We start from the raw sequence: 24672 nt of genomic DNA, 5'->3' as shown, positions 1-24672 counted from the left end.
GACTGGAGTACAAAAGTGGACGGATGCCGACGAGCTGTGCGTGACAGGACCTGAGCTCATGCCTCCAGCTGGAGTGCCGAGCTATGACGCGTCGGGCTACCCCAGACACGGGTGGAGGCCAGCCAACTGGAGAGATGGATGATCGGGTCGCTTTGTGTGTGATGTTTGACGCGTCGTCTGACCGGTGCATCTGACGATGGCTGTCGATTAGCTGCAGTTCAATCAAAAACCGAGGCGATTAGCATGGGGTGGTTGTTAGCGTCAGCAGAGACTTTCAGTCGCTGCACGCATATCCCACACCCTCTACAAATTCTTCAGACGACATCTATGTCGTCTAAGATTATGCCAGAAAGCATTTCATTGCTGTATGGGCAGGCTTCCACCAATCATAACTCGTTACATTTTACGTTGCCCGTTGGTTACAAGTGTCTGCTACCGCGATAGTGAATGTTGCCATGAGCCTACAATAGCTCGGCCATGTCTTCATGCAAGCAAGAAAGGTGTTCATCTCCTGACTGTCCATCATTATGAGTACCTATGCTGAAAATGACGGACTTTCAGTTTGCCAGGAGGTGCTGGTTAAACAAACACGAAACAGCTTAATTGCTAACTAGCTAGCAAGGTTAGCTGGAATGATTGGCTGGTATCCTCGCTTAGCCAGCACTTCCTGGCATATCAAACGTCTATCATTATAGCACATCATACACATAACACCTTAAAAGGTAATGTTTCTTCATGGGAAGGCTACTTTTCATAAATGAGAAAGATCTGGTTATGATATGCTCTAACATGACCAAAACTAACAAAACAGCATACAAACCATGCCAACGAATCTAACATAGCAAACAACTTAAGAGATTAATGTGAAAACCTGAGCCTGTGCCCTTGGCTTGTGAACCTTAATATGTGTATACGTGGAGTGTTTTTATTGACAGGGTCATGAGCGCATTGTGTTCCAACCCGCATTTCTTTCACAGTGATGTCGCCACACACATCTTTTAAAAGGCCGCATTACGCGGCATCGAGCGTTACAGGAATCATCATCCTCGCTCACGCGGTGCTAATATAAGCGCCACTTATTACTACTCTGAGTTTGTCATCGCGGTCAGTTCACGATGCCAAGAAGACCTCCAAGAAGCCGCCACCAGCGACCGTGTGGTGTCCCGTTGAAGGAAGTCTGCTATCGAGTTTAGGATGGCCGTCTGAGACAACTCGATTCCAGAGTTTTGAAAAGCCGACGTTTGGCTGTCTCATGTGGTTTCATTCGACGTAAATTGAATAATTAATTATGATAAACATCAAAACGAAGTCAAACGCTGCTCAAGGCACCAAAAGTTTCAAACATGGGCACCTCCATTTGTCTGTTCAATATTGTCGATTTGGTGAGACAAACCCGGCGGTATTATTTGTATTTGATTGCTTGCTTGCACAAACGATTCATTTCCATTTTTGAGCGGTGCAATTTTTTAAAAAAATCTGGTGAATGGTGGGATCGGCCGTTGCGTCAGCACTTATGGGTCTTTCGCTGCACCAGCCCTGCTGAGGTCAGCTGTCGCTCTGGCTCTGGTGGGACCGGCCATTACGTCAGCACTTATGGGTCTTTCGCTGCACCAGCCCTGCTGGGGTCAGCTGTCGCTCTGGCTCTGGTGGGGATGGCCGCCGCCCTGGCTCCAGGCTACATCGCCACGAAGGCTCAGTCAGGCAGGGTCGGCTGTTCCGCTGGTTCTGGTGAGGCTGGGGGCTGCGCTGGCTGTTGGAATCTACCGCTGCGGTGCTACGGATGACGCTGTCCGCCACGCTGGCTCTACTGGGACCGGTCACCGCGCCGGCTCTGTGGAGTTAGCTGGCCGCTGCGCTCATGGCCTTGGTGGGGCTGGCGTCTGCGCTTGTTTTGGTGACGTCGTCCTGTGTAAGTTTTGGTGGGGTCTCAGTCCTGACCTGATTGTCCTTTGGGCTGGTCCTGATCTGGTGATGCGCCCACCCAAGTAAGATGCAAACACGCACTGCGGTATAAATGCCGCAATATATCAGACAGCCCACGCCACATCTGAGGGTATAGATCACGAGCTTTGCGAGCATTGGGCCTCTTAATTTTATCCGACGGCGACCACGTTTTGTTAGGGACGTCTTAAGGTCATCTGAGCGCAGTCAGGGTTCAAATCTAAAGACAATCCGGAAATGAGCAGCGGCAGCTCTCCCAGCATTCGCCATCCTCGGCCATGCCGTCTTCAGTAGTGGGCGTCCTCATTGCGAGTTCCACTAGCGGCCGCGCGATCATAGCCGAATGATATCCCCCAAGTGAGCACCGCTCGTAGCTGTATAACGCTCTCCTAGCGAGCTCCACTGGTGACTCTGTGGCGCCTTCCAAACGGGTGACCACGTGACGCTCTTCAGACGCGTGACCAAGCCGCGCCCTCCAGACGGGTGGCCATGCGGCGCCCTCCAGACGGGTGACTCTGCGATGCCCTTTAAAAGGGTGGCCATATGGCGCCCTCTAGACAAATGACTATGTGGTGCCCTCTAGACGGGTGGCCAGCGCTCTCCCAAGTGGGTGACCATGCGGCGTTCTCTAGACGGGTGACCACACGCGCCCTTCGGGCGGGTGACCACACGGCACCCTCCAGACTGGTGACCATACGGCGCACTCCAGATGGGTGACTCTGCGATGCCTTTTAGAAGGGTAACCATGCAGCGCCCTCTCGATGGGTGACCACACGGCGCCCTCTAGACGGGTGACCACACGGCGTCCTCCAGATGGGTGACCACACGGCACCCTCCAGACGAGCGACCACACGGCGCCCTACAGACGGGTGACCACACGGCGCCCTCCAGACGGGTGACCACACGGCGCCCTCCAGACGGGTGACCACACAGCGCCCTCCAGGTGGGTGACCACACGGCGCCCTCCAGACGGGTGACCACACGGCGCCCTCCAGACGGGTGGCTCTGCAATGCCCTTTAGAAGGGTAACCATGCAGCGCCCTCTCGACGGGTGACCACGCGGCGCCCTCTCGACGGGTGACCACGCGGCGCCCTCCAGACGGGTGACCACACGGCGCCCTCCAGACGGCTGGCTCTGCGATGCCCTTTAGAAGGGTAACCATGCAGCGCCCTCTCGACGGGTGGCCACGCGGCGCCCTCCAAACGGGCGACCACACGGCGCCCCCCATACGGGTGTCCACGCGCCGCATGAAAATCACCAAAATGCGCTCATGATTGGCCGCAACAGAGGTCTCTCCGCCCCGAACGCCAGACCTGATGTCCAGCGTAGTTGTCGACGCATGTGCGCCACACAGCGGTCACCATCTGTAGTAGGTGCCCGAGGCACCGCCGGGCGGACTACAGCGCAAATCATGTCGAGGAAGCCGTGTCAGTTACTCCGCCCCAAGGGGGTGAGGGTCGTGGGCGAGCCGGCCTGGAGAGCCGAGAACCAGATAGTTGAGACCCAGGAGCAGGCTTGGCAGAATAGTGGTTTATTTGGTACGTAGACACGGCTAGCTGCCGAATGATGCGACAGAAAATACACGCGACTGCCGCGCCAAAACTTGGAATTGACTCATTACGGGGTAAATGGATATATCTTTATTCCATGCCTCTGCAGCGTTCACACATCAATACTCAACGAAAATTACCAAGATAAAACACGCTTATTTCCAGCACAGCGCGGTCGTTGCGCTTCGATCAAAACGACTATTCCAGTCAAATAGACGCGACACTCAGTAAAGATATCGACCACCCAATTTAGATTGTAGCTACATTAAGCATATGTTACAAACGTGCACAGCTTCCATCGCAATACCGATCCACTACGGAAATAAACAAAACAATGATGGACTGACAAACAACAGAATCAACTCCAAATTCGCCTGCCAATAACGTCGCAAGTTGACAAGCATGACCACCATCACCCTTCGCTGCGTCCCGGCGACGCCTGGTCCCGTCGGAGATCCGGCGCTGCACTCCGCCTCTCACCACAGCTGGCCAATCGGCGTGCAGCATTCAAGGTCGCCGGATCCAAACAGCCAAACACTGATAAACACGTCACTTCTTGGCCTGCAGCGCATTGGCTAGCCAGTCCATGGCCTGGTCAAGGCCCTCTCCTTTGATCGCTGACGTCTTGAAAATCTGGAAGGTTCGCGTCTTTAGCGCCTCCAGGCCGAGTGCCGAGTAGACCTCGGCCACGGACATGGCGCCCTCCATATCCTGCTTATTGGCTAGGACTGCCAATATGGCGCCCCTCAGCTCCTCCTCCTGCAGACAGTAGCAGGTCGGCGTCAGCACGGGGGCACATGTGAGAGGAGTGGTAGAAAGCCTGTCAGGAGTTTCACGAGCGGACAGACTGCACCAGCCATGTCGCTGCAAAAAACAGTTTACTGCAACAATCCTCAGAGCAAACAGTCTACCAAGATGACCAAAATCACAGCATGCTAGGAAATTTCCGGGAAAAGTCCACCGCAAAAATCTAGGGCGTGCAAAGTCCACCAAGAGAGCCCAACCAGCGGAGAGTGCCGGTTGAAGGCTGGGGGCAGCCTGCTGCAGGCCATTGCAGCAGGTCATGCATCAGAGCAGGCCCAGAAGCCCACAGGGCGTCAGATGGCTCTCCTGCCAGACACGCGGTGCAAAGCAGAGGGCGGCCCGCTCGTGCCTGCCACGCACCTCCAGCATGGAGACCAGCTCCTGTTTGGAGATGCCCATGCGGTCGCGGTCAGCAGAGTCCACCACATAGATGATGGCGTCCGTGTTGGAGTAGTAGCAGCGCCAGTACGGCCTGGAGCATGAGAGCACAGTTACAGCTATCTCCCAGTGACACACTGGGGCCAGCCGCGCCACAGCATTTCGCCCGAGTTGTAGTGATGGCACTTGATTTGCAAAAGAAATGTGAGGATAGATGCAGCAGTGCATAGTAGTGCATAGAGAAGTGCATTTCAAAACATATTCCTGTGAATAACCAGGTTCACTTGAGACTTATGCTTTATACTCCTTCACAAACCCTGCTTCTGAACCAGTGTGATTATATATGCCACTCTATCATAGATAATCATCACCCAAACACTTGAGTACACTCCACAGCTACAATACAATACCTACCAATACCTGTACCTCTGAAACATTGATTGTAGTGTATCAGGCTCATTAGACATACACCTAATGATTCACCATGCAATAAAAACAGTTACTCTTGGATTAAATGCATCATTAAATTACATGCCACCATGGGTCAGAAGTGGGACAGGTATTCTGAATGAATCAGGCCTATTACTTGAACAGCTATCACACCTGGAAACTACTCCAATTTATTTCAACATTACCTGATACTGGTTTGGCCTCCCAGATCCCACACTTGAAACTTCAGGTTGTTGTAGGTCACCTGTTCCACATTGAAGCCAATGGTGGGAATCGTGGTGACCACCTCACCCACTTGAAGCCTGCGGCCCAGAAAAATCTGTCACTGACTGGCAAATGCTTGTGTGGGATGCTGTTAAAACAGTAACACTGCTACTGAACAAGTACATAGCTCATATATACTGAAACACTGCAGCATTTACACACTGCATGCTACTTAAAGAGCAGAATAATATAATAAAGACTACATAATGATGTTGCACATCATGCCTTACCAACAGCCTCCACAATGTAATGAACATTGGAATGCTTTACTAAATAGATTAAAAAGCAGATTCGGCACCTGGCCCATATTTAATCAAGAGTAAATTTGTTCACAGTGCATCTCTTACCTGTATAAAATAGTAGTTTTTCCAGCTCCATCTAGGCCCAGGATGAGTATTCTCATTTCCCTGCTGCCAAATAGGCCCTGGAAGTAGCTCAAGAGACCACCTGAAATGATAAGTATTAAAAATAAAGGTGTGACCCTTCTCATGGACAACTACCCTATCTTAGCATTAAAGCATTTTTGGGGATGACCAGAACAATTTTCCTATCATGGAGAATCTGCTTTCACTAAACTTTCAGTGAGTGTAAGAGGAAAATGGAACACTTCAGTTTCACAGACCAGCCAAAAACCACAGCAAATGTACTAACAAGCTGTTTCTGATATCCAAAGGTTAAAACTCCAAGCATCTGGGTCATCTTTCCATGCTAATTTCCATTAGTTAAACATTCAAATGAAACTCACACAAACTTGAAGCACTTTCTCTGGGCAAAAAAATATATCAATATGAACTACTGTTTTCCACATCCAAATTCAGCATGAAAGCAAAGATTAGATGACATAAAAAACACAAAATTCACTTGGGGTATATTTTATTCAACTTACATACCCCTTCTGATACAATTTACCATCAGATTATCATTTTCTGTGATCTCCCCAGTCACAGAACATGTCATGATGCATCCCCATGATTTAACTCAACAACTTCTAACCCATTTTTTTTAGCACCCTGTCCACAGTTGGAAATTGTGCTTTATCTAACAAGATCTTATTAAAACCAGCCACGGCGTGCAGACCAGGTGTCGGGGAAGTGCCTATCATTCTCTAGCCTGGGGTCTGAGTCTGCTGAATTAATTCAGTTCTCCATTCCATCCACACAACTCTAACAAGCACCTTGTTTCATAATACTCAAGCCAAGAATTCACGAAACTTACCCATAATATCAGGCACAATCCGCCCAGGGACAATTAAACCACCTTGCCGAGCGGCTATCTGACTCACTACTTGTAAGAAAGGTGTGTGCCTAAGCTCCTACAATCACTAGCCCTTGGATATTTATCGTAACCTCATCACTCATATATGTGATACGTTACTATTACTCAAGCTAACAACAGACTACAACACGACACCCGGCTCGTCGCTACGCGCAGCCCCGGCCCAATCGCAAGCATAAACATAGATAGTTGCACGGCGAGCGTTATAAATGAAAACGTGTCTGTTTCTATCCTGACGCATCTCGACGAGTTCTGTTCACGTAAATGTCCGCCTCTGTACGCAAGATTTGGCAAATCAAAAGACAGAATTTGTCAAAAATGTTAGCCGCTTGATGATTCGCTCAAATCTTGGGTTCCTCAACGGTGCAGGTGGATATACACCTTTGTTGATAACATCTGCCAACGAGTTATACGCACAATATAGCAGCTCGTGACCAATCAGAGAAGGCAGAAAAGAAACCCTAGTTTGCTATTGGCTGTCAGATCGATCGCAAGCGCAGAAAGTGGAGTGTGCGCATCATTTGAACGCAGCAGATGTGCTATAGCAAGATGTAAATATATGTCATCTTGACCTTCCGCGTTTGAGCTCTGGTTTGTAGTCGCGAGGGCGTGGGACAGGTCCGAGGATGGTGGGGCGGCGGTTGGTATTCGTATGGTCCAACATTAGGTATAAGTTGTCATGCTTGTGTGATCCCACTATTCTACAGATCAAGGACGTCGGTTCACAAAATGCGTTGAGAGGGGGAGGCTAAATAACGAAAGTGACCCACTGTTGTCTTCTGTCTCAAAGGAGGAACTTAGTGCTCAACAAGCATGGTGCTGATGTCTTTGCCGAGGATTGCAGACTGCTTCATATTAAATTTATGCGGGGCACCACTTCTGCATCAGCGGGCTTCAGTGTGTCAGAAGTGTCATTCATGTAGGATGTGTTTGAATTTTGTTTTGTTGATAGAATGGTGCATCCTAAGCAGTAGACCTCAAAGTTTCATAAACATTCTGACATGTGTGTTACTGCCATTGGATAGGAACTTTAGTATCATCCCTGCATTGTTGTGCAACATATTTTTCATGCTTCTCTACCCTCCCCATGTAATATAATACTGCTTTAAGATATTGACTATGTTTTAACCATAAGCAGACATTTAATCATGCGCACACTGCTTTAATGCTTGCTGGAATGAATTAATGGTCTTGTAGGCAGACTGCCATAGATATCAGAAGTGCCGGAATTTATGAATGGTCTTGTGTGTAGAATCTCAGGTATAAAACTGCTGCCTATGTTAAGTGCACTTTGAAATGTTTTTACAGTTGCATGCAGTTTTCACATCTTCAGCCATACCATAAAGCTATGAAAATGTGGGGAAGATAATGGGCTGCAGATAAACATGCAGTTTAACATACCTCTCAGCAAGACAAACTGCACCTTAACTTGTTTTCAGAAATTATGATACTGCTCCTTTCAGGTGGGTCTGTGAAGGACATAGTCCATGATGCACTATTTTTGCTGCTGTCAGCATCAGTTTAGTTAAGCATCTGCCCAGTTAAGCTGGTAATGCTAACATGTATTGCCATTGTAGCCTATTTGTCATTACCCATGTGGAGAGAATGTTACAACAAGCAAGGAGGAGGCAGAAAAGTTTTTTATCTCAGTTTATAGTGAAGTTTTATCCAGGGATGAGCTTTTTATTCAAAGATAGTGGGTTAGGCTAGCTTTTTATTTCTACTTAAGCCATATGTGGCAAGCTTTATCCTTGATGACCTGTAATGCCACTTATTGATGCACATTATGTACTGACTTGCCCTTAGCCTTTTCTGACTCTGCATTGGCCACACCCATGTTCACACTGATGCCACCCACAACTCATTGCTCTCCCACTTCCCTGTGCTGTCCCTAGCCTATCTCCACTCCAGCCCTCCTTCTGACCTTACTGACCTGTTACCACCACAGTGCTGCTGGGTCATGCCTCTGGCCAGCTGCCTGATGTGTACCAGCAAGGTGCGCTGCGCCCATACCACAGCTACGCGGATGTGGCGCTCTTTCACTACCATGTACCGCCGGCCACATCCCAGGCACTCTGGGAGTTCTCGGCAGTCATGGACGACCCTGGATGCCATTGCCGGGACATCCATGTGTGAGTGTGGTTCTGGGAGAGGTCCTGCATTGTGGACTGTGTTTGATTGCTTTGGCTGTATATATTGTGTGAGGCTTAAAGTAGCTTAGTGCCTCAACTCAGCTGCATGCATTTCATTACCCTGAAGTAACATATTGGCTTAGTCCAGCAAATACCTGGGCTGATAGTTTGTGACAATGTTCTAATGTTTTCCGACATATCTGACTTCTGTGGCTTGTGGCACCCAGCTGTGACACTGTTTCTGGCCTGTAAAGTCCTACAGCCCCGCCCAGATCGGCTATGTGATAGTCAAATGTTTTGCTGGTGTAGTTGTGTGCCCTGTGCTCGCTTCCGTGCCGTGCTCGGTCACCCGTTCCCGCCCAGTCGAATGGTCGCCTGGTGTAGTTGTGTGCCCTGTGCTCGCCTCCATGCCGTGCTCGGTCGCCCAGTCCCGCCCCGCTCCACACAAGCTCTCCCCCGACCACGGCAGCATCGACACGTCGCCTCCCCGCACGGCCAGGTACCTGCAGCATGGCAGCTACCCCGTGGTCAATCCGGAGAACGCGTCGCAGCCGGCTGAGCTGTACGAGCGGCGCGCGGGGCTGCTTCGCCTGGCACTGGTGACCGGCACGCTGCCACACGAGCCGACCCGGCTGACAGTAGCGGCGCCGCTGGACGGGCCCTGGTACGCCGTGGCCTACATCGCGCCCTGGGACCGCGCCGTGGCACAGCAGGTGAGCCGTCGCTGGACGGGCCCTGGTATGCCGTGGCCTACATCGCGCCCTGGGACCGCGCCGTGGCACAGCAGGTGAGCCGCCGCTGGACGGGCCCTGGTATGCCGTGGCCTACATCGCGCCCTGGGACCGCGCCGTGGCACAGCGGGTGAGCCGTCACTGCAGCGAGCCCTGGTGCGCCGTGGCCTACATCGCGCCCTGGGACCGCGCCGTGGCACAGCGGGTGAGCCGTCACTGCAGCGAGCCCTGGTGCGCCGTGGCCTACATCGCGCCCTGGGACCGCGCCGTGGCACAGCAGGTGAGCCGTCGCTGGACGGGCCCTGGTATGCCGTGGCCTACATCGCGCCCTGGGACCGCGCCGTAGCGCAGCAGGTGAGCCGCTGCTACAGCGGGGGCGACGGCCAGGAACACGAGGTGCGGGTCTGTGTGGGGGTGCTGTTCTGGGACCAGGCCGTGGCTCAGCAGGGGTCTGGTGGCAGCAGGGTATGCTAGAATGGGGTCAACAAAAGATGAGATAGACGGGGTGGTGTCGCCTCTGCTGAAGCCGGACCAGCGTAGTAGGCACTGGGGAGGGCATGCTGGGACTAGGAGGGCATGAGGAGTTGGCGATGACAGACATTATCCAGCTCGGCGACGGTCACGGCAAACGGGTGGTTGTGCTGGGGCTGAAGTGGAAGTCGATGGAAGGAATGCGGAGAGCTGTGGGTTTTAGATACCATTGTGCCACCAAAATCGTTGTGAGATCCTTTGCCGTTGATTGGATCGCAGAGACCGCGTCCGACGGACTACAAGAGATCTACACGGTCGGAATGAAAATGACGGACCATGGATCGAGACATTTAATGGAGGAATCTTTGTGCGTCATTCGTATGATAGCAAAGTGGTAGTCAGTACCGTTATACCGGCAAACCTGATTAAGTGGCATGTCAAGACCCTTTCTGTATGCAGTGATTCTTTACACATTGTACAATGGCTGTCTGTATTTCAGGGCATCACTCACAGGTGTTTGTACAGTCTGGGCTCGATCGGGTACTGGCACCAGGAGCGTCCCCAGCTGCTGGAGACCAACCGACCTCTCACCATACGCACCATCGCGCGGACATCCTACTTCAAGTCAGTGAGCCGAAGCCCTGCCCCGAGGCAGTGCTCGCCGGCTCGGGCGGGCGCTCTCGCCACGGCGAATGTCACGTGTCCATTAGCCTGTTGCTGCTGCTCTCGGGGTGGGATACGTGCACCCGCGCGCTCTAAACGATGTGGCACGTGCCGCATGGCCCGGTACATTGCTGTATCAGCACTGCCACTTGTTTCAGGCTTCCGCCACATCTCATCTGGTGCTTGCTCTGTTCATCGGTCATGCGCTGTACGACTCGTTCCATTACGATCCTGGCTTGATGTGCAGCTTGCTGCGCCCCCCCCCCCCCCTTCCCCCACAGCTGCTTATCAACATTAGACTGGGGCCGTGTATGCCTGTGTGGGTGGCCACTGGTGTCCCTGTGACCGTGAGTGCACAGGTAGTCTTTCTGTCCGTCCCGGCTACCATGCACTCCTTCGTGAACCCGTGTCCGTCGCACCAGATCGTGTGAACTTCCATGCTTGTGTGCCGGCCGTGATCAGCCGTGTCTACACTGCCCATATCTGACGCTGTCCATGTCTGACACAGGCCATGTCTGACACTGCCCGTACCTGACTGTCCGTGTCTGACGTTGTCCATGTCCGACACTTCGTGTCTGACACCGTCCATGTCTGACGCTGTCCATGTCTGACACTCCGTGTCTGACACTTCTCATGTCTGACGCTGTCCATGTCCGACACTGCCCATGTCTAACACCGTCCACGTCTGACACTGTCCGTGTCATACGCTGTCCATGTCCGACACTCCGTGTCTGACATTGTCCATGTCTGACTGTCTGCATTTGACGCTGTCCGTGTCTGGCGCTGTCCATGTCTGACGCTGTCCGTGCCTGACTGTCCGTGTCTGACTCTGCCCATGTCTGACACTGTCCATGTCTGACACTCCGTGTCTGACATTGTCCATGTCTGACTGTCCGTATCTGACGCTGTCCGTGTCTGACGCTGTCCATGTCTGATGCTGTCCATGTCCGACACTCCGTGTCTGACGCTGTCCATGTCCGACACTCCGTGTCTGACACTGTCCATGTCAGCACACGTCATGACTGTCCGTGGCTGTGTGCGCTGGTCTTGATACCGTGTCTGCGCCGGCAGATTCCACGTGCCGTCGGACACGGAGTCGGTGTCGGTGCGGGTGTCAGGCTGCCGCGTGGTGGAGCCCGGCGCGCCGCCCGAGGATGACGTGCACCCCTGCATCAGCTGGCTGGCGCTGCGGGCCGCGCGCCCTTCCAACCAGCGCGCCATCACGTACGCCGTCTGTACTGTCACTCACTACCACGTGATCGCCACTTGCCATACCTCTGCTGCTCGCTGAGGACCCTCGGGTGCGCCCAAATCGCCGAGCCGTGCCATGGCCTGACTGTTGCCTGTATCGTGAGGGGGTCTCGACTTAGCTGGCTTTCCATTGTCCGGCCGCAGCCTGCATCCTCAGGAGAGGAGTACCCACATGAAAGCTTGATGTCCCGACTGTTGCCTTTGTCTTCTGAGAAGCTCTCGCTTATGGATCGTGTGGCGTGGCGACCTGCGGCTGTCTGACCGCTATCTGTGTCGTTGCGAGGGTCCTCGCTGGACCGGGCGGTGTCGTGACCGCCACCCGCGTCCTCAGAGGACGCCGCCTCGCCAGAGGACGCGCCCGTGGGCCAGCTGAACATCAGCGGGGTCCGCGAGGGCCGCACGTACCGGCTGGAGCCGGACCAGCTGTGGCTCGACGCCTACTACCACCTGGCCGTGGTGGCCGAGAGCAACGCCGTCGTCAACCTCACCGTCACCCTGACACGTGGGTCTCGGGTTCGGGTCCAGCCGAGGGAAATTCTCGGGAAACCCGTGTTCTGCCAAATGCAGGAGCATGTTTTGGCATATATCGTTGTTCACGCCGATGAGGAAGACGACAGTTAGTTTGTTAGGCACACTTGGTGCGGTTATTCGCCCAGTTGAACGCCGCAGGGCCCCGCGCTGTCAGCGCGCGATGGTGTTCCCCGCTGAAGCATGCGGCTATATCATTGCCTCTAAATATCAGGGTAAGGTCATCCAAGGTCAAGATCATGAAAGGTCGCATAATGTTGTCAGATGGCCTCATGCTATGCTTAGAAGGGAATAGCGCACGCTTAGTTGTCATCTTGACTTCGCCGCTATATTAGAGGCCACGTACAGACGGCAAAAATTTGTTTGACCTATCTGGATCGGCCAACCGTAGGAGGTGCCGTAAAGGTACCGAGAGAAGAACTGTAAATCACGTACGGAACTGCTGCCTATTTTTTATCGAACACATAGATTGTGGAACCGGCAGTGGAATCATACCCCCACCTCGTCCTGTGCTGGCGAGGTGCAGTAAACCTAAGAGCCACCATTCGAGTCGTAGGTGAACTACTGCTGTGCGTGGGCACACAGGACTTTGTCAGGGTCAGACAGGTGCACGGCCAGGTAGTGTGTGATAGTGACTGTGCCGGAAGGCAGGCAAAGGAGAGGGAACATCGATTGCCGGCGATTGTGCGGTTGTTGGTAGTTAAAGGGACGGATTGAGACGACCTACTAGTAATGCACATCAGACGAGGACAATAGCCCGAACGATATTTCCGTCCTTAATTTGGTCGTTATTGTGGGCCTGATGTGGCATTGGTCAACATGACACCTAACTACAAAGTAAGTCAAAAAATGTTTGAGTGTCTTGTCAAGTCCTCGTGCTGTGCGGGAAATGCTCGTTAAAACATTGCCATACAGTTGTCATCGGTGCCTGTTCTTATGACTATGCGGCTCGTGAATTCTTGAAATGTCCCTTATTTCAACCCTCACTGTACTTGAAAGCGCATGCCATTGGAGAAATGAGGACAGCTCCCTGCTCTCATCCCAAAGGCAGTAATATCGCTGATGGTTGAAGTCGCCGTGCTGCCTGTCTGGGTCCGATGGTCTTCTCACAGCCGTGCTGTCTGTCTGGGTCCGATGGCCTCCTCACGGCCGTGCTGCCTGTCCGGGTCCGGTGGCATTGTGGCCGTGCTGTCTGTTCGAGTCCGATGGCCTTCTCACGGCTGTGCTGTCTGGCCGGGTCCGATGGCCTCTTCTCGGCCGTACTGTCTGTCCGGGTCCGATGACCTCGTAGCTGTGCTACCTGTCCGAGTCTGATAACCTCCTCACGTTCGAGCTCAGTGCACCCTCGTCGTGGCGCTGATCCTGTGTTCCTGCCCACCACAGACTGCGAGTTCGTCGCCTCCGAGGGCCGGCCGCCGACTGCTGACGTCACGGCTGACGTCAGCGGTGGACGGCAGACGAACGGCTCCGTAGCGCGGCCGACGTCACCGCGCTGCTGGCCGCTTACGGAGCTGACACGCATCAAGTACGCGCAGGACTTCACCGACACCTTCCTGGCTGTGGTAAGCGCGCGTTGGCGGACCGCCCGCCCTGATGGTGGACCGGTGGATCGAGCTCCGCGTGGAACGTGGACTTGTAAAGGGTTGGAGGGGCTGGCGCCGGCTGGCTCCTTTTTAAGGCCAACTTACGGCAGTGTGTCCCGTTTAAGCGCTATTCTATTATAAGGAGCGAGCCAGAAAAATGGATGGTGACTCGAAATTGACATCAGCTACATCAGAGTGGTCGAAGTTGATGAAGCTGGGCGCAAAACGGCCAGTGTGGTGAACGCGCCGCAACATCATCATCATCATCACCAGCATCATCATCAACGCCATCATCATCAACACCATGTCATAGCGTTTTAAGATCACCAATACCGCTTATTGTTTGCAGTAATGTTAAATCCGTCACTGCAACTGAGCACCAAACACACTGTTTGGCTCTAAGCCGTCTGACCGTCGTATGTTTTCGTTCGATGTACCGATGCAGCCAGTCGAGCGCAATGAGTGTTTTCAGAAGCCCTCAGCGTGTCTTCAGAGCACGTGTCTCCCCCGAACGCGAGTGCACCTGACGCCCTGACCCGGCGCGCTCGGCTGCAAAACGCGGCTTTCTGAACGAAACGTGGGTGCACGTGACGCCCTGACCCGGCTCGCTGGGCCGCAGAACGCGGCCTTCTACTACACGTGGGTGCACCTGACCGACCGCCGGCCGCACTCGGTGCGGTTCGAGACGCGAGAGTTTGTCGACGTGGGTGGCACCCTGTATGTGGACCTGCAGCTCAACAAGCTGCTGACGGTGAGGGCACCCCGCCGCACTGGCAAGCGGTCAGTCGCTGTCCAATCTTCACCAGCTCGCCATTGCTACGCTTCCCGCCCACGGCGTTAAGCCTATCCTCACGCTTTCAGTTTCGTGTTGGTATCAGACATATTCAGTATGTGCTTGGTGTTAGTATCAAACGTGTTCAGCATATGCTTGGTGGGAGGCATATGCAACATATGCAGCACCAAGCATGTGTTGAACACGTATCAGGCATGTTCAGCATATGCTTGGTGTTAGTATCAGACATGTTGAGCATATGCCTCGTGTTAGTATCAAACGTGTTCAGCATATGCTTCGCAGCGGTGCGAGGGGCCGTGAATTTCCCTAAACAGCTGGCGCAGCTCAATGCGTCATGACCCTGTCCAGCCTCGGGCGAGCCGTTCTGCTCTGGTATAATTGCTCCCTCGTGCCCTGACCAGGCTGCCTGGCCCGTCCCCAGATCGACTCTGCCCAGGTGGTGAAGGTGGAGTGCTGCCTCCCACCTTGACCACCCCGCCTGGCTCGTCCCCAGAACGACTCTGCCCAGGTGGTGACAGTGGAGTGCTGCCTCTCGGCGCACGTGCTGCCCGTCTCGGCGGCCGGCCGGCTCCGCTGCGAGCCGCCACTGGCCTTCCGACTCAGCTCGGCATCCGAGGCCGAGACGCGCGCCATCCGCCTGCTGCCCTTCCCAGAGCCGGCCGTCTGGTACATCAGCATGGTCACCCGCTGCAGCTCGCGACGGTGAGGGACGCGCCGGCGCGGCGGCGAGAGATACGTCGCGACGGTGAGAGACGCGGCGGTGAGAGATACGTCGCGGCGGTGAGAGACGCGGCGGTGAGAGATGCGTCGGCGCGACGGTGAGAGACGCGGCGGTCAGAGATACGTCGCGACGGTGAGAGACGCGGCGGTGAGAGATACGTCGCGGCGGTGAGAGATGCGTCGCGACGGTGAGAGACGCGCCGGCGCGGCGGTGAGGGATGCGTCGTGACGGTGAGAGATGCGTCGACGCGGCGGTGAGAGATGCGTCGCGACGGTGAGAGACGCGCCGGCGCGGCGGTAAAGGATGCGTCGCGATGGTGGGAAACATGCCGGCGCGGCGGCATCCTCGCGATCAAGCAAGGCAGAAACGTGTCGGAGTGAGTACGCCACCGTTGAGGTTGCCATAATTACCACTTGTACTTATCCGGCGGCGTGGCCTCGACCTGTGGTTTTTTACTTGTCTTGGTTATACGTTTCTGACACGGGACGAGTTCATTGCTCGCTGGTGATATGATGTCGGGAAAGGCACAGCCTCGAGCGGCCTCCATTCGTGTCGTGGTATGGCTGACAGTTTGGTAAAACAGACCCACTTTGACAAACTGATGGTTACTCACGCAGAAAATCACTATCCCGAGCGGGCCGGGCTTTTATGTCGTCTGCATTATTTTTTTTTTTTTTGACGGGAGGGGATGCACCTGATGTGTGCCTCATTGACAGACATACTTTCTATGTAGTCTACTAGATGGCCAGTCAGTACTCGCTGCATCCCGTCGTCGCCATGGCGTGTGACCTTGATGCAGGCTCTAATTTGCCATCGCCGGCTGATACGACGGGGTCGGGCTGTTGAGCTATAACAGGGGCATCGGGTACAACTTCTGCGAAAAGCAGAAGTTGTACCCGCCCGGCACAATGTATATGTATACGCCCGGCAACTGACCGACTACAGCTCCTTTCCAGTGACAGCCTTGGCTCGGTGACGGGTGATGGGCAACGTTCAGAGGCTGGTGGTCGAAAACGGTCTGAGGGAATAAAATGCGAACATTATTGCACCGTAGCATGTAGCACATAGGCGATAAACAAGTTTGCCTATTCTTGTGCTGCTTTTAAAACCAGCTGAAGATGACCCTGACCTGAACAAGCGCTAAAATTTGCATGACATCTACCACCATATTGTCGCCGGCGGGTTCTCCATCTGTGTGTATTTATGCTCCCTTCTACGCAGTTGACGTCTGCTAGCCCTTCTTGGCGGTTAGCCGTTCACCTCGGGGAGCATCAAATAGATGCCGCTCAGATTAGGGAGCCGTTTAAATCAGGCGCTCATCACGGGCATCGAGCATTGTGTTTTAGTTTTGATCACATCGCCGTTTAACTTGCGAGTGGCGCGTTTCGTGTCATCGCCATGTGCGGGAATGGGACTACAGTGTTCGGTACTCGGTGGCTTCCACACAGCCCCGTTTGTGGTGAATGCCTTTTTTCACCGTTGATTCTGGGCGTTGGTCGCCTCTTGACACGCCGCGCATGAGACAGTTTTAAAGCTTATTGGATGATATTCTGCGTTCTAATATTATTGGAACCGTTTTGTTTTGTTTTCTTTTTTCTTTCTTTTTTTGTTGCTAAAATGACCTATAGCCTATGGTGTCTCTAATCCGGTGTCCCGTCTGTGCAGTTCTGTACATTTCGTCTTCTTGTGCTGTCTTCCCAGTAGCGTGTTTTCTCTACCACGTTGTCGTTGTCATGCTCCCGTTATCGTAATCTTGTATTTTCGTCACCGTGCCGCCAGCTACATGTTCTCTGTAACTTGCTCTCATCCATGCCTTGTTCTCTGTAGTTTATTCTCGTCACCATTTTTACGGCGCTGTATCCTCAGCCGCGTGATTAGGGCTTGTTGCGTTCTCTGTAACTTACTGTCGTCACCGTTTTCCCTGCGTCTTGTTCCATGTTCCGTCTCCTGTGCACGGTGTCCTCTGTGCCATGCTCTCTGTGCTGTGACCTCTGCACCATGTCCTCTGTGCTGTGTCATGTGTGTCATGCCCTATGTGCCGTGTTCTGTATACCGTGCCCTCTGTGCCTATTCTCTGCGCTTTGTTCTCTGTGCCTGTTCTCTGCATTGTGCCCTCTGTGCCGTGTTCTCTGCGCCGTGCTGTCGGTATTATATCCTCCGTGGTGTTGCCTGTGCTGCGCCGTCTTGGTATAATACAGCTTCGTCACGTCACCTGACCACCGTGCCGTCTTCAGGTCGGGCGCCACGCTTCCCTGCGTCCGCTCCAAGTACCTAGTGAACCTGGACGTGCACACGCAGCCGTGTGTGTGGCCGGACGCGCCCTGCGGCCGGCACGGCACCTGCCGCGAGACCCACCGCGGCCAGCACTACTTCACATCCTGCAGCTGCCGGGCCGGTACGCGCCCCCCCCCCCCCTCCGTCCTGTGGTCCTAACACTGTTGACGCCGCCTTTAGGTCCGTTTAGCCCCGATGAAGAGTCACATGGGCTTAAGTTATGTGAAAATAATAGGAAGTAGTGTATCTGTATATGCTTGCAAGTTGAAAGTGTATTTTGCGAACCCGCTGACACTAAAAGGCGCAGGTTACTGTGAAAGAGACTTCATTTACTGTGGTTTATGAAAAATGGAGGCGCAGTGACAGGCTGGCCGATAAACGCTGCTGGGACTGCAGTGACGACCCCCGTCTCCAGGTCACCGCGACTGGTGTTGCAGTGACAGCTCTGCCCCCAGGCTACCGCGGCTGGGACTGCAGTGGCGACTCACGTCTCGAGGTCACCGCGGCTGGTGTTGCAGTGACAGCTCTGTCCCCAGGTTACCGTAGCTGGGACTGCAGTGACGACTCCCGTCTCGAGGTCACCGCGGCTGGTGTTGCAGTGACAGCTTCTGTCCCCAGGTTACCGTAGCTGGGACTGCAGTGACGACTCCCGTCTCGAGGTCACCGCGACTGGTGTTGCAGTGACAGCTCTGTCCCCAGGTTACCGTAGCTGGGACTGCAGTGACGACTCCCGTCTCGAGGTCACCGCGACTGGTGTTGCAGTGACAGCTTCTGTCCCCAGGTTACCGTAGCTGGGACTGCAGTGACAACTCCCGTCTCCAGGCCACCGCGGCTGGTGTTGCAGTGACAGCTTCTGTCCCAGGTTACCGTGGCTGGGACTGCAGTGACGACTCCCGTCTCCAGGTCACCGCGGCTGGTGTTGCAGTGACAGCTCTGTCCCCAGGTTACCGTGGCTGGGACTGCAGTGACGCCTCGCACGCTGTGCCCGCCTCCCGCCGCCTGCTGGCCGTCTGCCTGCTGACGCTCAGCAACCTGTGCCTGCTGCCTGCCGTCGGCCTCGCCTGTCGCCGCCGCCTCTTCACACTGGCGCTGGTCTGCGCGGCCGCCATGATCTTCTCCATGTTGTACCACGTGTGCGACCAGCTGGGCGAGCAGGTCCCCGGCTCTCAGTACTGCCTGCTCCCGTTCGAGGTGAGGCAGGTGCCTTCCAGACTGGCTGATGGTTATTGGCAATTGAGCAGAGGGGACTGTTGATGGCTTTCGAAGCCAACTTTCCCTTTCGGTCCGCGCAACGAAAACGTGACGACCGTCTGATTGCTTTGTGGTACCGTGGTGATATCAGCGCATGCTATTGTTTTAGCCGGTGGTTAGACCACGGACATTTGCTCTTGGTTTCGGAATAAGTCTGACGTCTGTGGAGCATGGGTGTCCCGTGTGGGGCCCCACCGCGATTCACAGGATATGAACCGCGATATTACGTTGATCACAGCACTCACGGCGCTAGTTAGTTTTTGAATGGCTGCGCAGCGCTGGCTGGTACTGGGCCCGTTCTCGTAGCGCCTGGTCGTGGTTAGGAGACCTTCCCCAGGGTGTGGCGGTGCTGATGATGTAAAACAGGAGATGACCCGACTGCTCCACCCGCTGGTGTATCTGCCGGCAAGATCACGCACCCCGCCGCCATCAGGGGGTCCCCGCACAAGCCGGCCGTGTGTGTCGTCTAGCGTATCAGAGCCACAGACTCCACTCACCATAGCTGCCGTCGGCGCCCGGCAGGCGTTGCAGTTCTGCGACTTCTTCTCATCGATCCTGAGCTGCTGGGTGACGCTCATCAGTCTGGGCGGCCGGGCCGAGGCGCCGCTGCACATGCTGTGCGCGCTGGCCGTGGCCGCCGCCGTGCGCGTGCGGCCCACCGCGCTCTGGGTGTTCGTCGGACCGGCCCTGCTTGCCGCCGCGGTGCCGGTGAGTGGCGCACGGTGGGCCGCCGCCGTGCGCGTGCGGCCCACCGCGCTCTGGGTGTTCGTCGGACCGGCCCTGCTCGCCGCCGCGGTGCCGGTGAGTGGCGCACGGTGGGCTGCCGCCGTGCGCGTGCGGCCCACCGCGCTCTGGGTGTTCGTCGGACCGGCCCTGCTCGCCGCCGCGGTGCCGGTGAGTGGCGCACGGTGGGCCGCCGCCGTCCGCAGTGGGCCAAACGGCGCGCTGTGGGTCAGCCAGCGGCGCGCGGTGATCGACGGTGGGGTTGTTTTGACTGTGACACGATCTGGGGGTGTGGTGGGCCGGTGACACGGCCGATTGTGGTGTCAGGTGTCACTGACACGGCTGCAAGTCATGTCGGCGTCGCTGGTATGGCCATTGAGGGTGGCAGGCCCCATCTGATGGGCTGGTGGTGGTATCAGGAGACGCCCAAACAGCTGGTTATGTTGCTACTGCCACCATAATCGGCCGCCGGGGGGTTTCGTGGTCATTTAATGCGTTTGGTAGGTGCGTTAAGTTTAACTCACAGAGATATCACAGGTCCACGTATGGTGTCATCCGGGGTCACTAACGCGGCTGATAGCAACAGATATCACAGGTCCACACATGGTGTCATCCGGGGTCATTAACGCGGCTGGCAGCAGCAGATATCACAGGTCCACACATGGTGTCATCCGGGGTCATTAACGCGGCTGACGGCAGCAGATATCGCAGGTCCACACATGGTGTCATCCGGGGCCACTAACGCGGCTGGCAGCAGCAGATATCACAGGTCCACACTTGGTGTCATCCGGGGTCACTAACACGGTTGACAGCAGCAGATATCACAGGTCCACACATGGTGTCATCTGGGGTCACTAACACGGCTGACAGCAGCAGACATCACAGGTCTACATTTGATGTCATCCGGTGTCACTGACACGGCTGGCAGCACCACCACATTGGCCAGCGGGCTTAACCCGTTGCACTGGTACCGGGGGTGATCTAACCCGACAGGCGGCCGCCTCGTGGTCATCAACCCCGCTGGCAGCCCATCGGGCCTCGCCGACCCGGCCCGTGGTGGAAGCGTGGTTCACGGCCGGCGGTGCCGGCCGGCCCGGCCCGGATCTGTCGGCGGCGCGGATTATGTGCCCCGGCCGGCCGGCGGCGGTCGCACGACAGAGCGACGGTGGGGCCAGTGACCCGGCGGGCGGGCGGCGTGTTTCCATGAAGGCGGGCTATCGGAGCGACCATCGCCGCCGCCGCCGCCGCCGCCGCCGTCTCCAGTCCGGATCAGCGTTGCGGTGGCGTTGCTCGGCGGCCATGACTGCCGGGTTTTACGCACCCCGCCACCGCCGGGACGGGGGTCGGTTGAGCCCACGTGTGTGGCATGTGAGCCCCGGATTACGTCGCCGCAGCGGCGGCCCGTGACACTCCGCCGCGTGGTGCGGCTCGGCGGGCGGAGAGCGTACGATGCGGAAGCGTGGCGGTGATCCGCAGGCCGTTGAGCCTGTTCAGCTGCTCTGTTCTGCCGCACTGGTGGTGCGTACTCGGCGACGGGACCGTCCCTGTCGGACGAAACCGGTCCCCTGCGCCGGACATCACATTGCCGAGCACAGCTGCCCGATGGTTTCGTACGATAGGGCTGCAGGTTTTTCACTGCGAGAAGTTCAGCAATGAGGTTTTGGGGGCCACGGTAATGCTGGAAACCCATCAGATTGGCCCGCTGTAGCTTGACAGGCTTTTTTTAATGACTCAAAGGTGTTACACTTACAAAGTTACACTACACAAAGGTGTAACACTTGTGCAGTCAGTGAGCCCTTGAGATTAATACACATTGAAGGGATGTGCTTGTGGGAGCCGGCGGTCAGCATGAAATAGATCGCTTGGTACTTAGCATGAGGGCGTATGACATGCTCGATGTGTCCGTTAATGGGATGCATGGTGATACCCACTAGTGATCTCAGTGGACAAAAGGGGATCCAACACAGCCGTGGCCCATTGCGACAAGTTTGTCGCACGAGATGGATAAAAAACGGTCACTTTTTGCATCTATGTTCTTTGTCGAAGGGCATAAGTGTTTTCAGACAAATCGTGCATCACTCTTTTCTCCAAGTATAAACATGTTGAGGTGCTTAAGACAAATGATATGTAGCTTACAATTTGTAGTTTGGACGTTTTTAAACGCTGGTCATAAAAAAATGTTTGTCATAAAGTCGTGGCCGCTTTCCATTGATTTGCATCCGATCTGCGCATCACTTGTAGATATGATTAGACACATGATATGTTGCTTTTGCTGCCCCACGCGAACTTGCCGACCATTATTTGCTTGCTGCCGCCATCCTCGCGTGTTTTGTGTCGGATTAGTATACCAGAACAGGAGAGCGTTTGCATGAAGATCTGTCGATTGCATTGTCAGGTCATGATGGTCTGGATGGGGGAGGCTGGCAGCGCCTCGCACGAATCCAGGTTCCCGAGAGCCGCACAGCAATGGGGTTAATGCGGGGGGCTCGAGGGCGCATTGATTTTCGCGTCACGCGACGTCGGTCCGTGCTTTGCCGTATGGTCACCATGTGCAGAGCCACGGGGGCCGTCAACAGACAGCTCCCTGCATTCACTTAGATTTGACATGACCGTCCCGTCTCAAAGCTGGGCGTCGTGTTCCTGCGCTGTGACCTTACCTGACCTGACCCGCCGCCCTCAGCTGGGGGTATACTCCCTGCGGTGTGACCTTACCTGACCTGACCCGCCGCCCTAAGCTGGGGTATGCTCCCTGCGCTGTGACCTTACCTGACCTGACCCGCCGCCCTCAGCTGGGGGTATACTCCCTGTGCTGTGACCTTACCTGACCTGACCCGCCGCCCTCAGCTGGGGGTGTACTCCCTGCGGTGTGACCTTACCTGACCTGACCCGCCGCCCTCAGCTGGGGGTGTACTCCCTGCGGTGTGACCTTACCTGACCTGACCCGCCGCCCTCAGCTGGGCGTCTTGTCCCTGCGCTGTGACCTTACCTGACCTGACCCGCCGCCCTCAGCTGGGCGTCTTGTCCCTGCGCTGTGACCTTACCTGACCTGACCCGCCGCCCTCAGCTGGGGGTGTACTCCCTGCGCTGTGACCTTACCTGACCCGACCCGCCGCCCTCAGCTGGGGGTGTACTCCCTGCGCTGTGACCTGACCTGACCTGACCCGCCACCCTCAGCTGGGGGTGTACTCCCTGCGCTGTGACCTTACCTGACCTGACCCGCCGCCCTCAGCTGGGGGTGTACCCCCTGTGCTGTGACCTGACCTGACCTGACCGCCGCCCTCAGTTGGGGGTGTACTCCCTGCGCTGTGACCTTACCTGACCTGACCCGCCGCCCTCAGATGGGGGTGTACTCCCTGCGCTGTGACCTTACCTGACCTGACCCGCCGCCCTCAGCTGGGGGTGTACTCCCTGCGCTGTGACCTTACCTGACCTGACCCGCCGCCCTCAGCTGGGGGTGTACTCCCTGCGGTGTTACCGCGCCGGCCGGCTGCTGCGCCCGCCGCTGCCCTGGCTGCTGTACCGCCTGCTGCCGGGTCTGGCGCTGGCGCTGGTCGGCGTCGTTCTCTTCACCTGGTTCGAGACGGACGGCAACTACCCGGTATGTGACGGCGTTGACGGACGTCAACTACCCGGAAGGGGGGGGGGGGCTGCCGGCCGGCTCGGCTCGGAAACTTATCAGCACTGTCTTCTGAACTGTGTTGCTTGAGTGTTATTCGTGTTGTGATGGCCATGGTCAAGGAAATGCCCGGGGGCTGCTGAAGTGTTTGCTCAGCCGGTTTCGTGTTCTCTGTGTCAGTGCATCGCAGTCCAGCTGCTGTGCTGAAGTGTTAGCTCAGCCGGTTTCGTATTCTCTGTCAGTGCATCTCAGTCCAGCTGCTCTGCTGAAGTGTTAGCTCAGCCGGTTTCGTATTCTGTGTCAGTGCATCGCAGTCCAGCTACTTGATGGTGATGTTTGGCGCTGACCCGTGTACTGTCACGTGATGTCCATGCGCGGGTGCGGTCACCCATGAGGCTGGTTGTTTATTTGAATTTTCAGGCCAGCTTGAAACGGCCCGTCTTGCTGTAGAATCTGTGACTTGCTGTCGTCTGTCTGCCGCTTACTCTTGGCTGCACCATGCACGGTCTGTGATGGTGCCCTCTGTTGCTCGCGTTCCAGTGACGGTCCCCTCTGTTTCCCGTCTCCCAGTATACACACATACAGTCTGTGTGACATTCCCCTCTATTCCCCGTGTTTCAATACATGCACAGCCTGTGTGGCCGTCCCTCTGTTCACCGTGTGCCAGTACCATGTATAGTCCGCATGAAGGTCCCCTCTGCTACCCGCGTTCCAGTATACGCACAGTCTGTGTGACAGTCCTCTCTATTCCCCGTGTTGCAGTACACGCACAGTCTGTGGCACGCGTCGCTGGCGCTAGCGCTGTTCTGCTGATGCCGAGCGGCCCTGCACGGGCCCGGCGCGCCAGTGACCAGCGCCACCTGGTGCTGGACGAGCTGCCGCCGGCCGCCGAGTCGCCCACCTTCTGCCGCCGCGAGCTGGCCGACGAGGGGCGGCGGCTGTGGTGCTCGGCTGCCGTGAGGACGGCCCCAGAGTAGGGGTGGTGGAGCGCGGCCGCCGGCAGGCAGACCGAGCCTGCCGGCTGAGGGCAGGGTGGGTCAGGGGGTCAGGGGGCACACTGGTGGAGACGGTGGATGGAGTGTACGCCGTGTCGGCTTCAGGGCATGGTGACCATGTGTCGTCGGTCGGTTCGAAACTGCGGGTGTGTCGGATCAGAGATAGGCGAGTGGCCGGACCGCGAGTCGGCTACAGACATCGGCGATCAATTTCTGTCGTTGTGAGTAGAGCGTGGTCATCGGCCGTCAGCTGTGGTGTATCTCGTATCACCTCCCT

General features: G+C 55.8%; 2 protein-coding genes across 2 annotated transcripts; one reads left to right on the top strand and one right to left on the bottom strand.

Moving 5' to 3' along the window:
- Positions 1–3567: 3567 nt before the first annotated feature.
- On the bottom strand, positions 3568–6850 carry LOC119108567 (ADP-ribosylation factor-like protein 1). The gene is made up of 5 exons (XM_037232160.1): positions 6604–6850; positions 5736–5835; positions 5310–5426; positions 4657–4768; positions 3568–4251 (listed from the first exon to the last, which is right to left on the bottom strand). Exons 1-5 carry the CDS (start codon positions 6605–6607, stop codon positions 4042–4044), a joined length of 543 nt encoding a protein of 180 aa, XP_037088055.1. The 5' UTR covers positions 6608–6850; the 3' UTR covers positions 3568–4041.
- A 2352-nt stretch (positions 6851–9202) lies between these two features.
- On the top strand, positions 9203–18438 carry LOC119107442 (post-GPI attachment to proteins factor 6). The gene is made up of 11 exons (XM_037230886.1): positions 9203–9533; positions 9807–9991; positions 10497–10621; positions 11732–11799; positions 11837–11884; positions 12243–12413; positions 13823–14001; positions 14642–14773; positions 15309–15517; positions 17771–17931; positions 18410–18438. The coding sequence occupies exons 1-11, from the start codon at positions 9203–9205 to the stop codon at positions 18436–18438; spliced, it is 1638 nt and encodes a 545-aa protein (XP_037086781.1).
- Positions 18439–24672: the final 6234 nt, after the last annotated feature.

Source organism: Pollicipes pollicipes, unplaced genomic scaffold (assembly GCF_011947565.3).
Source record: "Pollicipes pollicipes isolate AB1234 unplaced genomic scaffold, Ppol_2.1 Scaffold_6686;HRSCAF=7923_pilon_pilon_pilon, whole genome shotgun sequence".
In the NCBI taxonomy this organism is placed as follows: domain Eukaryota; kingdom Metazoa; phylum Arthropoda; class Thecostraca; order Pollicipedomorpha; family Pollicipedidae; genus Pollicipes; species Pollicipes pollicipes.
The sequence above is the reverse complement of the archived record's forward strand: the minus strand, read 5'-3'. Positions and strand labels throughout refer to the sequence as shown.